This window comes from Camelina sativa, chromosome 3 (genome assembly GCF_030686135.1).
Source record: "Camelina sativa cultivar CO46 ecotype springtype chromosome 3, ASM3068613v1".
NCBI classification, from domain to species: domain Eukaryota; kingdom Viridiplantae; phylum Streptophyta; class Magnoliopsida; order Brassicales; family Brassicaceae; genus Camelina; species Camelina sativa.
The window spans coordinates 28,229,649-28,244,826 of NC_141882.1; the positions used below are offsets into that span (position 1 = coordinate 28,229,649).

General features: G+C 35.9%; 3 protein-coding genes across 3 annotated transcripts; 1 reads left to right on the forward strand and 2 right to left on the reverse strand.

Annotated features, from left to right (window-relative positions):
* Positions 1 to 2,807: 2,807 nt before the first annotated feature.
* On the reverse strand, positions 2,808 to 12,023 carry LOC104778034 (S-protein homolog 25-like). Its single transcript, XM_087496331.1, has 2 exons — positions 11,765 to 12,023; positions 2,808 to 2,974 (listed from the first exon to the last, which is right to left on the reverse strand). Exons 1-2 carry the CDS (start codon positions 12,021 to 12,023, stop codon positions 2,808 to 2,810), a joined length of 426 nt encoding a protein of 141 aa, XP_087352457.1.
* On the forward strand, positions 8,809 to 11,188 carry LOC147947794 (uncharacterized). The gene is made up of 4 exons (XM_087496328.1): positions 8,809 to 9,960; positions 10,057 to 10,344; positions 10,434 to 10,638; positions 10,733 to 11,188. Exons 2-4 carry the CDS (start codon positions 10,337 to 10,339, stop codon positions 11,063 to 11,065), a joined length of 546 nt encoding a protein of 181 aa, XP_087352454.1. The 5' UTR covers positions 8,809 to 9,960; positions 10,057 to 10,336; the 3' UTR covers positions 11,066 to 11,188.
* Positions 12,024 to 14,175: 2,152 nt separating the features above from the next.
* LOC104778035 (S-protein homolog 25) lies at positions 14,176 to 14,803 on the reverse strand. The gene has a single exon (XM_010502395.2). It carries the CDS (start codon positions 14,778 to 14,780, stop codon positions 14,364 to 14,366), a length of 417 nt encoding a protein of 138 aa, XP_010500697.2. The 5' UTR covers positions 14,781 to 14,803; the 3' UTR covers positions 14,176 to 14,363.
* Between the last annotated feature and the right edge of the window lie 375 nt (positions 14,804 to 15,178).

The window sequence follows — 15,178 nt, forward strand, 5'->3', positions numbered from 1 at the left end:
CCAACTGAGTCCAGCATAATGGTGTACGACACAACCTCCCATACAAAGCCTCATAAGGATTCATGCCAATACTCGCCTGGTAACTGTTGTTGTAAGCAAACTCTACCAAGCTCAAATGATCTGCCCAATGGCCATCCCAATCGAACACACACATCCTCAGCGAATCCTCCAACATTTGGATCGTCCTCTCTAACTAACCATCTGTCTGGGGATGATAAGCTGTACTCATATGCACCTTAGTGCCCATCTTTGCCTGAAATGCCCTCCAGAACACCGAAGTAAACTTGGAATCTCTATCAGATATAATGCTCGCTGGCACCCCATGCAACCTGACTATCTCCTTCACATATTTCTTAACCAAGACCACTGCTCCATCTGTCTTCTTAATGGCCAGAAAATGTGCCGACTTAGTCAACCGGTCCACAATGACCCAAATAGCATCAAACGTCCTGGACACTGACAAACCTACCCCGAAGTACATAGTAATCATATACCACTTCCACTCTGGAATGGGAAGACTCTTCAGCAATCCGCCTGGTACTTGATGCCCAGCCTTCACTAGCTGACACACATCGCACCTCGCAACCCAACTAGCCACGTCCTTCTTCATCCCGACCCAGTGATAGTACCTCTTGAGATAACGGTACATCTTAGTCGCTCCTGGATGAATAGAGAACATGCTCACATGAGCCTCTCTCAGGATCTCCTGCCTCAAATCCTCATCCTTAGGCACACAAATCCGCCCATGCACCAGAATAGTACCATTAGCCGAAACCTGATACTCTGAATCAACATCCTTTGAGGCATTCACCAGACCCAAATCCTTCTCCTGATCCAACCGCACTCTACTCAATAAATCTGCTCTATCGGCTGCAACTAATCCCAACAGCTCCTGAGAAACCGCACACAAACTCAACGCACTGATCTCCCCTACCAGAGACTCCATATCCTACTCCTGAGCCGAAGCCGCCCGCTTCCGACTCAAAGCATCTGCAACCAAGTTAGCCTTACCAGGATGATAGGCTATATCCAGATCATAATCCGCCACCAGCTCCATCAAATAATTGGAATTATCCAAAATTCACCCCCTTAGTTCCAACTTGAACTTCATGAGACTCGATCGCTTCCACTCCGATGATACTTCGCATTTCATTGAACTTGATTCTTCCAACAGCTTGGTGAGTATGTCCGCCTTCTGTTCCGTGCCTGGTAATGCTCAAATTTGATCTGCTCATTCTCCACGCATTCACGAATAAAGTGATATTTCTTGAGAATGTATTTGCTCCTTCCATGAAAAACTGGGTTCTTGGTGAAGGCTATGGCTGAAATGTTGTCAATTCTTAGTGTGATCTTCCCATCTACACTTTGTATTTCTTGCAACAGCTCTTTAAGCCATATAGCTTGATTTGCTGCTTCGGTGGCTGACATAAATTCTGCTTCACATGAGGAGAGGGCAACCGTAGGCTGCTTTTGTGATGTCCATGTGATAAGTGCCGAACCCATACAAAACAAGTGACCAGATGTGCTTCTACCATCGTTAACATCAATATTATAGCTACTGTCACTATAGCCAACGACCTTCCTCGATCCACTTCTCTTGAAAAACAAAACCATGTTTGTTGTTCCTTTTATGTATCTTATAGTACACGTGTCATGGCTTGTCCGCGTGACTTTCTTGGGCTTACGTAGACTTCTTTTGATCTTTAATTAATTTTCTTGGGCTTGTCTAGACTAGTCTGAAGACTTCTGGTGATCCTTAAGTCACCATTGTTGCTAGAATGGCACAAGAGTCCTTTGAAAACCATGTTTGTCAAATCTCCTAGGGATGATTTCATTGATGGAGACAGCTTGATGAAGCTCGGCATTATTATCCCACCTCTACCGGGGGGGGGGGGGTACCGATGCTTCACCAACCTCCTATCTACACCTCACCTGATGGCAAAGCTCTCCAAACCGCAAACCATCTACTTTTTGAAGTCTCCTTCGTATAAATTTAAAGACTATTGGTATTATGACCCCACTCCAAGGAGTAGTGGTTACCGCAACCTCTTTAAGCACTTCTCACTCAACCTTGGACCCATAACTACCTTTGTAGTGACCGGTCTACAGAGCTCTATCAACCTTGTTCCACCCTTTGGCAAGGCATTACTTAGAGTAGACCTCCTCATTCTGGTGAGACCTCCATCTTTGACCTTTTCATCGCGGCTCAGTCTTCGACTCAAGACAATGACCACCTACTTATCCATTGACCTGCTCATGGAGTTGCATCGATTTGCCTTGACATCATAGGTTCCATTTTATTTCCTAACATGTGGTTCATAGCTCTCAACCTCCTACTATCGATTGCCCCTATCTACCTTCTGTCTCTTTGTTGCTCTATGCTTTGGAAAAAACCCCTTTATGATGTATTTTAAAAACAACATTTGCTTGATATGTTACTTTCTATTTTAATGAAATGATAACATCTGTTTGATCAATTAAAAAAAGAAAAAATCTGGGGTCAAAGATTCAAGCTGATATGATTCGAAATTAGAATACCATAATGCTATACGGATCACCTTTTTAACCGTTTATTTTTGCAAAACCATACGAATGCAAACATGCTTGAAAATTAATATAAAAATATGTTATTTTATTATTTAAAACCTTAATGTAAAATATCTAACCAGCAAATGAACTCATATTTTACTGCAACTTTTTTCCATATATTTTACCACCGGATTACATCGATTACTTAATTCACTTTTACGACATAGCTAGTACATATGACGCAAATTAAAACAAAAACCTTCATACGTAAACATTAGTTACTGAATTTTCCAATTAAGAACATGTCCCGGAGGGCTGTCATATCTTCTTGTAAACCAAATTCCATCCGTTTTGGCAATCCATGAACGTATTTGACCACATCGAGGAGAATAGCCTTGACGATATACTTCTATATCATACCAATATTTTGGTTTAGTCCCGTACACTACAAGAAAACACGGGTTTTCCGACTACAATCGGCGACTAAATGCGTAGTCGTTAAATTTAGCGACTATTTTGCGACTATTTTGCAACGAATCATATATAGTCGTGTATTAGTCGCTAGTTTGCGACTAAAATATTGAATCGCTAAATTAGTCGCTAAATGGCGACTAAAAAGTGACAATATCACGTAGTCACCAAATACAGGTACACCTACTCCGGATTGCTAAAAACGTGTTTTAAACCAACTTTTAGCGACTATTTTGCGACATATGCTACGGGTCGCAAACTTTTGTCGCAAAATAGTCACCAAATTTACGACAACACAACAACTACACAATCAGTCGCTAAATTAGCGACTAATGTGCGACAAAATTTTGCGACCCGCCGCATAAGTCGCAAAATAGTCGCCAAATTTACGACTACACAATTAGTCGCTAAATCAGCGACTATTTTGCAACAACATTCACAACTTCCTTACTTTGTCGCTTTTTAGTCGCCATTTAGCGACTAATTTAGCGATTCAATATTTTTGTCGCAAACTAGCGACTAATACACGACTATATATGATTCGTTGCAAAATAGTCGCAAAATAGTCGCTAAATTTAACGACTACGCATTTAGTCGCCGATTGTAGTCGGAAAACCCGTGTTTTCTTGTAGTGTACGGGACTAAACCAAAATATTGGTATGATATAGAAGTATATCGTCAAGGCTATTATCCTCGATGTGGTCAAATACGTTCATGGATTGCCAAAACGGATGGAATTTGGTTTACAAGAAGATATGACAGCCCTCCGGGACATGTTCTTAATTGGAAAATTCAGTAACTAATGTTTACGTATGAAGGTTTTTGTTTTAATTTGCGTCATATGTACTAGCTATGTCGTAAAAGTGAATTAAGTAATCGATGTAATCCGGTGGTAAAATATATGGAAAAAAGTTGCAGTAAAATATGAGTTCATTTGCTGGTTAGATATTTTACATTAAGGTTTTAAATAATAAAATAACATATTTTTATATTAATTTTCAAGCATGTTTGCATTCGTATGGTTTTGCAAAAATAAACGGTTAAAAAGGTGATCCGTATAGCATTATGGTATTCTAATTTCGAATCATATCAGCTTGAATCTTGGACCCCAGATTTTTTCTTTTTTTAATTGATCAAACAGATGTTATCATTTCATTAAAATAGAAAGTAACATATCAAGCAAATGTTGTTTTTAAAATACATCATAAAGGGGTTTTTTCCAAAGCATAGAGCAACAAAGAGACAGAAGGTAGATAGGGGCAATCGATAGTAGGAGGTTGAGAGCTATGAACCACATGTTAGGAAATAAAATGGAACCTATGAGGTCAAGGCAAATCGATGCAACTCCATGAGCAGGTCAATGGAGAAGTAGGTGGTCATTGTCTTGAGTCGAAGACTGAGCCGCGATGAAAAGGTCAAAGATGGAGGTCTCACCAGAATGAGGAGGTCTACTCTAAGTAATGCCTTGCCAAAGGGTGGAACAAGGTTGATAGAGCTCTGTAGACCGGTCACTACAAAGGTAGTTATGGGTCCAAGGTTGAGTGAGAAGTGCTTAAAGAGGTTGCGGTAACCACTACTCCTTGGAGTGGGGTCATAATACCAATAGTCTTTAAATTTATACGAAGGAGACTTCAAAAAGTAGATGGTTTGCGGTTTGGAGAGCTTTGCCATCAGGTGAGGTGTAGATAGGAGGTTGGTGAAGCATCGGTACCCCCCCCCCCCCCCCGGTAGAGGTGGGATAATAATGCCGAGCTTCATCAAGCTGTTTGGTAGAATTTGGAATCATCTTTTTAGTTATGGGTTTATGCCAGATTATTATGTTTGGTATAAGCATGGGGAAGAAATAAATATGGATATAGGAACGAGTACTGTTGATCCGACATTTATTAGTGGGAGTGAAGAAGTGGGTAATGTAGTAGAAGATAGATATGTGGATATGGTGAATGATGCATTTCCTTCTAATGTGGGTTTTGATGATAACTATCAATGGGATGGGGGTTATAAGAGTGTAGAAGAACCAGTACTTAACCATTCAAAAAAATTCTATGACTTGTTAGAAGGTGCAAAAAATCCAATATATGATGGTTGTCGTGAAGGTCACTCACAATTATCTTTAGCTGCTAGAGTTATGCAAAATAAGGCAGATTATAATATGAGTGAAAAGTTAGTGGATTCAATATGTGAAATGATGAGTGATTATTTACCAGAAGGAAACCAGGCTACGGGTTCTCATTACGAGACAGAGAAATTGATGCGCAATTTAGGACTCCCATATCATACAATTGATGTTTGTATAAACAATTGTATGTTATTCTGGAAAGATGAAAAAAGTAAGAAAAATGTTTGTTTTGTGATGCACCAAGATGGAAGCCTAAGAATGACCGACGCAGAACCAAAGTACCATATAGTCGTATGTGGTACTTACCTATTGGTGATAGACTGAAGAGAATGTATCAGAGTCACAAGACTGCAGCAGCAATGCGATGGCATGCTGAGCACTAAGCAAAGGTGGGAGAAATGAGTCATCCATCTGATGGAGCGGAGTGGAAGTATTTTCAAGAACAAAATCCTCAATTTGCTGAAGAACCCCGTAACGTGTATCTGGGATTGTGTACTGATGGTTTCAATCCATTTAGGATGTCTCGTCACCATTCATTATGGCCAGTGATATTGACTCCATATAATCTACCCCCTGGTATGTGCATGGATACTGAGTACTTGTTTCTTACAATTCTAAATTCTGGTCCAAACCATCCGCGAGCTAGTATTGACGTCTTTTTCCAACCTCTTATTGATGAGTTAAAAGAGTTGTGGTCTACTGGAGTCGATGCATACGATGTGTCCTTGGGCCAAAATTTCAACCTAAAAGCAGTACTGATGTGGACGATAAGCGACTTTCCTGCGTATGGCATGTTATCTGGATGGACAACACATAGTAAATTATCTTGCCCAGTTTGCATAGACGATATAAAGTCTTTTTATCTACCTAATGGAAGGAAGACATGTTGGTTTGATTGTCATCGGAGATTTCTTCCTCCTGATCATCCTCCTCCGAGGAATAAAAAAGACTTCATGAAGGAAAAAGACGCTACAAGAGAGTATCCACCAAAGTCCTTGACCGGTGAGCAAGTTTATTCTGAGCGGTTGAATTCTTTAAATCCACCAAGAACCAAGGACGTCGGTGGAAATGGTCATGAAAGGAAGATGCATGGATATGGAAAGCACCATAACTGGCACAAGGAAAGCATTTTATGGTCGCTACCGTATTGGAAGGACCTTAATCTCCGACATAATATTGATGTGATGCATACAGAGAAGAATTTTTTGGACAACTTAATGTACACTCTTATGCGTGTGAAAGGTAAATCAAAAGATTCCGTCATGTCAAGATTGGATATAGCAAAGTTCTGTTCTCGGCCACACTTACATCTTGATAGTAGGGGTAAAACACATTTCCCGCCCTATACATTGACAGACGAAGCCAAAAAAAGCTTATTGGAATGTGTGAAATACTCGGTTAAATTCCCAGATGGCTATTCGGCAGACTTAGCTAGTTGTGTTGATATGGAAAATGGAAAGTTTTCAGGCATGAAGAGCCATGACTGCCATGTTTTCATGGAGCGGTTACTTCCATTTATCTTTGCAGAACTCCTTGATCGGAATGTCCACCTTGCGTTATCAGGTATATTAATTAATTATTAAAAAAATTGTAACACGAAACAAGTATATATATGAAGTGAGTAAAGGTTTCTCCGTAATTAATGTGATGAAGTTTGAATAAATATTATTTTGCAGGGGTTGGAGCATTTTTCCAGGACTTATGCTCAAGAACTTTGGAAACAAGTCGACTTCAAATTCTAAAACAGAACATTGTTTTAATCCTTTGCAATTTGGAAAAGATATTTCCACCATCCTTTTTTGATGTGATGGAGCACCTGCCTATACATCTTCCCTACAAAGCTGAACTGGGAGGCTCTGTTCAATATAGTTGGATGTATCCTTTGTAAAGATTTTTCAAAATATTGAAAGGAAAAGCAAAGAACAAAAGATAAGCGGCAGGATCAATTGTTGGATCATATATCAATGACGAGATTGCTTATTTCTCTGAGCACTACTTTGCTGCGAACATACAAACAAAATCAAGGTGAGCAATTAAGAGTAACTATTTTTAAAGTGATATTTAATTTAATAGTCATAATAATTATTTTTTTAATTTTTTGGTCAGATTAACAAGATTTGATGAAGGTGAAACGTTTGAATATCATGTCCGTGGAGTACCCTCTATATGGCTTTCAGGTGATGACTATCGTTGCACACACACATATGTTTTACGTAATTGTGACTATTTTCAACCAATTGAGAGGTATATAATTAGTTACATGTCACAAGTTAGTTACATTTTGATATATCTAATTCCACTATATTTTCTCATATACATTTGTGGTGATCTGGTCTTTCTATATTTAGTATGTTCGAGGATTATATTTCGGCAAAATATCCAGGACTTAGCGAGAAAGAACTCTCCTTGTAAAGAGCTGATGAATATCATTCATGGGTTAAACAATATGTATGTTAAATAATTTTTCGTGATATACCTATTTTACTTATTGTTATTATTTAAAATAATGGGACTTATATGCAAGTTACTTATTAGAACGCCTCCAATCCATTTCCTACTTGGGTTCAAGAAATTGTCCATGGACCTTTGAACAAGGCTAAAACATGGCCAATGTATTTTACAAGCGGTTATTTGTTTCATACAGAGAATCACGGTGCTGGACGAAAGACATGTAACTATGAGGTCTCTGTTAAAGGTGAAAACTATGTGAATGCATCTGATGCTGCAGATTTCAACGGGACATTAGCTTATATCATAGAACTTGAGTATGAGGGGACGCTTGGGTTGAAGATCACACTATTTAAGTGCAAGTGGTATGACCGTGTTATTGGTAGAGGCACTCAGAAGTAATGGTGGCGTTGTAGACGTTCTTTCATCCAGAAAGTACGATAAATATGAACCATTTATTCTAGGTATGTATATAAATTTCCACATTAATTATATATTGTCACTATCACCTTTATATATAATATGTGTAATCTTTACACGTTGATTGCAAAACAGCATCTCAAGCCCACCAAGTTTGTTATATTCCGTACCCATACATAAAGAAACCAAAGCATTTGTGGCTCAATGTTCTAAAAGTAAATCCGAGGGGAAATATTTATGGAGAACCAACTCTTTTGCAAACAGAAACTGATGATGCTGTATTGATCACTACAATTGAAGATGTCATAGTAGACAATTTGGAAAGGGGAGACCCAATAAATCTCAATTATGATGTTGCAGACGCGGAACCTGAAGATGAATTTATGTGTAATTTATCGTTTTCGGATGATGAAGAAGAAGACGACGAAGAACCCTGATATGTAAAATAAATTATGTATAAGATATGTAAAATAATTTACTGTTTAATAAACATTTGGAAGACCTTGTTAATTTCTTTAAGATTATTGTTTTATACAATAAGTATAACTTTTTTTGTGTCATAAAAAAAAAATAACAATTTGACTTTGTGGTTACTCGAAACTAGGTCTGATGATATTAATCAGGGTACATTAACCATCTGAACCAATTCTTTTTTTGTGAATATAAACAAAACATATTGCTTATATTGTGTAATACTCCTCTTATATTTTGGGCAAAAGAAATTTGGGCCCAACAACATTTCGATCTGATCCATCAAAATTGATCTGAGACAAACCTATTCCTAAACCTAAACCTAAAACATTCGATCTCTCCTTCTTCCTCATCTCCTTCTTCCATTAACCCTAAATCAATCCATCAATTCGATCCATCTCCTTCTTCTTCAATCTACCTTCTTCGATACATCATCCTTCTTCCTCAATCTAACCCTAACCCTAAACGTTCTTCGATCCATCTCCTTCTTCCTCAATCGATTTATCTTCTATGTCGTCGAATCCTTCTGTTAAGAAAACAAAAAAAGAGAAAGGTTGCACCCAACCTTTCTCAGAGATTCGGACCCTCTAACCAACCCCCACCCATCGTTAGAAGACCCAACCCTCTTCCACCTCAGTACAATTTCACGCCAACGACTCGAATTCCTTCTCCGTTCACGCCCCAAGAGCAACAACATTTCCGGAACTTCCCACCGCCACAGACGCTTTTCCAGAACTCAGCCAATCAAGTTCCTGATCTGCCCATTTCGACACCTGAGGTTCAGAACAATATTGCTCACATGCCGGAGGATCATCTGCTATCTCCAACGCAACACTCTCATGGTCATAGTCAACAACCGTCTTCTCAAGGTAACAACTACGAGCCTCAACTCCAGAATGAGACAATGCAATCTCTAACTGCCCTGCTTACGATGCCTGGCCGTGAGAAGTTTACGACTGTTCTCTCTCCCATACCGTTGGAGAAGATGACTTGGTAATGTTTCTAGCTTTGGTTTGATGTAGAATTCAATTTAATTGCTTTGTGCAAGCAATTGGTTTGTCATACTTAGGATGTCTTTGGTTCTCATAGTTTGCGGATTGAATTCTTTTGTTGCTTTAAATTGGTTTGTTTGATTGAAAGTTTCAATCTCGTTGCTTTCAATCTGTTTGTAAATCTCCTCGCTTTCAATCTGTTTGTCAATCTCGTCGCTTTCAATTGGTTTGTCATTCTTATTGCTTTCAATTCGTTATAGTAGTGTATGTGAAACAATTGATGCAATATAATCTTTTTAGCATATATTGATTGAATATATTTTTTTTTTTTGCTTTATAACTGATCTGACTAACTAGCATTGTTTACATGTGTGGAGGTTTGATCGGGACAAAAAAGGTCAACTTGTTCGGAAGATTACCAAGATTTTTACAAACAAATTTGATGGTCCATATTATACTTGGACTTGTGTGCCTCCTGATCGAAAAGAAAGATACTTCATGGAATTTTCGGTAAGAATAGTACAATGTAACATGTTTTCTACTTGTATTTATTGCTTGTTTTCACTAACTTCACTAACATAATTCCTGCTCTCTTTTGTTATGTAGAAAACTCACACATGGGATCCATTGATAACAAGAACCGTTCAAGAACATTTCAACACTATCAGTAACCGTCGGATGATGGGCATGGTTAGCGATGCAAGGACGTCTCAAATTAAACCTTCATGGATTGAAGGTACTCTCTGGCAAGAGATGGTTGATAATTGGGATACTGAAGAACAACAACAAAGGAGTTCAACCTATTCCAAATGTCGTTTGTCTGACCGTAATGGTCTAGGTTCTCACATCCACTTATCAGGACCCAAGTTATATAGAGAAATCCAAAATGATCTGGTTAAGTCATTTCTAATTTGTTAGTTACATTTATATCCTTTCTATCTTTAAACACTTTCATAACCATTCTTTATTTTGTAACATTGTAGGAAGAAGAGTTGGGAAGAGAGGTCAGTATGGGTGAAGTTTTTTTCAAAACACATACAAAGCCGGATGGTTCTTATGTGGATGGCAAGGCATAGAAAATTCATCAAGCTTATCAGCAGAAGTTGCAGGAGAAGATGGCTGAGCTTGAGGCAGATTCAAGCCTTTCAGATGGTACTTCACACCGTCGAGAGCTCACCACCGATTAATGTACTGCCATCTTCCTTGAAGTAAAGTACCATTTCTATTCGATCATGAATTTGGTTTGCTCTTTATTTACAGTTTTTCTTTTTGGTAAAAACAGTGCACTGAGAAGGATTCACGAGGAACTCCTTATGGTCTTGGAAGCCTCAAAGCTAATCTTGGCAAGGGCAAGCAACGATCACAAACTGAAGCCTTTCTTACATTGAAAGAGCAACTCAAGGAAGCCCAACGACAAATTGAAATTCAGGCGACTCTCAATGTTGAAGCTGCTGCTCGAGAAAAAGAGACTGCTCTCCTTGTGGCTGAGCAAAAGAATGAGATCAAAGAGTTGTCGTTGATGGCAAAGTTTATGCGCGACACTAATCCAGCCTACTTGGAGTTTATAGCCTCTCAATCAGCTGAGGAGGACAATCAACATTCACCAACAACATGATCAACTATAATATGGTTCCTATATTCTCTTAACTCATGAACCAAGTTCTTTTGTTCAGTTTGTATGTGTTATAAACTCTTTCTCTCTTTGGTTTTGGTTTGATTTCTGTTTTGGACTAATGTATTTTCTGGTTTCAATAAAATTATGGTTATTTATATAATGTGTTTTCATTAGATTTTGGACTTGTATATTATGTTTGTTCTCCATTTCATTAATTTCAGGATTAAAATCAGGATTAATATCAATATTACAAAACAATAATAACCAGTTAATTTTATTATTTTCTAAAACAAAGTTGTCGTCGTCATTTAGATGGAACATTGTCGCTAGGTTGTCGTTAAATATGACGACTATTTAACGACAACCTAGTATTGCAATTTTATTCATGTAACAAAGTCGTAACTTTGTCGTAAATTAGTTGTCATATTTAAGGACTATTACACGACAACTACTAATATAGTCGTACACTAGTCGTCAAATTGTCACTAAATTTAGTTACTACATAGCGACTACGTGACCACAATTTACCGACAACAGTGTATAGTCGTTAAATACCGACTAATTAACGATCAACTGTATTAACGACAAAATATTAACTACAACAGTGTATAGTCGCAAAATAGTCGCAAATTTTCAATCAATAACTATTTAATGACTATTCCTACAGTGACCGATCGCCTGTTTTCTTGTAGTGGTAACTAAGCAAACAATACCATTTTTCACCATGAGGTAGTTGGTTATTATCTTCAAACTCAATGATATAAAAAGGATCCTTATAATTTAGTTGGTGAAATCTTTTAGGTGGGCGCTCTATGCTATATTCTCGACACGCAATGTTGGGAACGATACCAGGAGCGATTTCATTATGAATTACTACATGATTTTTTTTGCAAGCTTCGTTTAGCCCAAAATACATAGTAGTACTAGTAACTAACAAAAAAATTATGAAATGATTCATTTTTTAATGATCTGAAACGATTCTGAAGTAAGAATGGCTTCAGTATGTGGTATTTATAATTAATTTATGGTGGTAACTTTATCGAATGAAACATGATATATTGGACAACTAATTTTACATTCAACAAGATCGAATATAAAAAAAAAACTGAACAGATTTGGAAATATATCTTAAATATATATATATATATATGAAAATTATAGACAAATTAAATAGTCTATCATCTGAGATTTTATTCTCCGGTCTATACTCTATACACTTAATTTAAATTAATTCATGTTTCCATAAAAGACTAAAGTTATCCAGTTATGTAATTCACTGGATTTTTTTTTTTTTTTTTTTTTTTGTAATTCACTGGATTTTTATGGGACGTACGTATGTAATTTTTACACTCAACCTAAAACTAAATCGTAAATATTTGAAAATATATCTTAAATATATATTCAAATAATGGACAAATATATTAGTCTATCATCTGTGATCTCATTCTTGTAAACTTATGTGAATGAATTAATGTTTTATGGAACATTTTGATTTTCACAGTAAAATAAAAAACCGAAAAGATATGGAAATATATCATCCTCATTATATTTTGATATAACATCCTCATTTATTGTATTTTTAAGTTTTTCTAATCATTATTCCACATATTTCATAGGCTTTTTTAAAGATTAATAGTTAAAGAACAAAAATTGTCTTATGGTACAACACAGAGTAAATCCTAGAATGAAACTTTTGATGATTTACATGTTGACAATTTCAAAAGATACTCAATTCTAGATCGATAATAAATTATTATGGGCGGAAGCCAATATGGGCAATTCATCATTTCATTTGTTTGTTTTATTAATATGAGATATTACATATATAATATTAAATTAATTAAATTACAATTATGTAAAAAAACTATCTGGCGATATACTACGGTCAAATCCTAAATTAACAACCAAAATATGATTATATAAACTTAAACAATATATATATATATAACTATAATTAAAAAAAATAGTTAAATAATCGTCCCGCAGTACACCGCAAGTTAAAATCTAATCTAGTATATAGTGAAACAACTACACCCGAATTCTCAATCCTCACATATGACACATAAAAAAAACAATCTTACCAGAACTCTATAATTCTGACGTGACAACCGGGGTCAATTGAGCTTCTAGCAAAAAGCTTCCACAAATATACTAGATCCAAACTTACCATTCTAAGCAACAGCCAACAATCAACTACGCAGCAAAAACACTTTTCATGCCAACGTATTCAACTTACGAAGTACCTTGACCACCCGTAGACTCTGATTTATCATTTACCAAACCACTTAGTAATCCAATCGATCAAACCACTTGAATCCACATTCCAATCAAGGTTCACTTTTAATCACATATTACGAAATACCACATCATCTTGTTACTTAGTAGCATAATCAACCTGCAGATTTTTATGATACAATGCATTTTATAAATATTTTTCAAGCACTTATAATTATTAATTGTATTTTTTATTCAAATTTTCATTTAGCAATAATTAAATAAATTTTATTTTACATTCGAAAATATGTATAGAATAGAATATCTATGTTTTTAAGGTTTAGAAAAAAAATCTTAACAAAATCATAGATTTGGAATATTTAAAAATATATTGCTGAATATATATTCTATTGGTTAATTTATGGTTCAATAAATAAACTCAATTAAACTGAACTTATTCATTTTAATTTATTTTATAATATCTTTGAATTACCACCCAAATTTTGTTATCCATCTAGACCATTCATTTCACTTATATCCTCTATATATATTACAGTGTTTTAAAACACGGTATGTACGGCCACATATATGATGTATGTACGATGTATAGTGGCAAGCCGTACTGTATTATAGCTATACAGTTGTGCATTACAGTAAAAGCTATACGGTTTGTATATATGGCGCTTGTACATCATATATATACAGTAAATTCCGCATATACACCGATATATTATATAATGTAGATATGTTTTTACAAAATAAATCTCTACATAATTTTCGTTGGCACTCTTACGAGTTGGAGATGGCATCTTACTGTTTGCAGTTTAAAGTTTTCTATTGTAAAAAATAAAGATTTTTTGGTTGAATAAATTGTGCGTTCATTAAAAAAAAAAACATGGTATAAAAATTTCTTGTCTTATTTTTTTAATGTTGATGCAAAATACATAGACATCAAATAAACCCATATTTTACAACATATATTCATTCTACGACCAATTAGATCGATAACTGAATAAACTTTTATGGCATATTATTTATATATAAACATTCGTTAATTATAGGAAAATAAAATCAAAGAACATTACTAGATTTTCCAGTTAAGAACATGTCCTGGCGGGCTGTGATATTTTCTTGTAAACCAAATCCCATCCTTTCTGGCAATCCACGACCGTAGTTGACCACATCTAGCAGAATAGCCTTGACGATACACTTCAATATCATACCAATATTTTGGTCTAGTCCCATGACTTAGCATACAATACCATTTTTCATCATGAGGTACCTGATTGTTATCCTCGAATTCAATGATATAAAAAGGATCCTTGTACTTAAGAGTGTGAAATCTTGTAGGTGGGTGCACGATGCTGTCTTTTCGGCATGCAATGTTGAGATCAATACCAGGAGCGAGTTCGTTATGAATTACTACATGGTTTTTTTTGCAAGCTTCATTTACCCCAAAATACATAGTAGTAATTAACAAAAAAAATATAAGATGATCCATTTTCTGGATCTGTGATAGTTTTTGTAGTTAAAAAGTCATAAATGTGTAGTATTTATAATTTTTTTTAATGTGAAAACTTGTTTTCTTATTTAGTAAATAATCTTTTTTTGATATTAGCTAAATTTAAAACAAACATAAACCAGAAAAATCTCTGTTTGGATAGAGTATAATTGGTATATAGGATCAAACTAAATGAGTAAATTTTACTAATTGTAGAGGACCACAAAAACTGAGCCAAAAGTAAAGATTTAACAAAAACTATAAAAAGTATTACTATCTTTTAAGACATTCAGAGTCCGAATGGTAACCGCAGATTTAGTAGTGCGGGACAAATAATTTGATAATACGGTACGGTCTAACTGCGGTACGTGCGGGATAAATGTATTTGCGGGACAAAT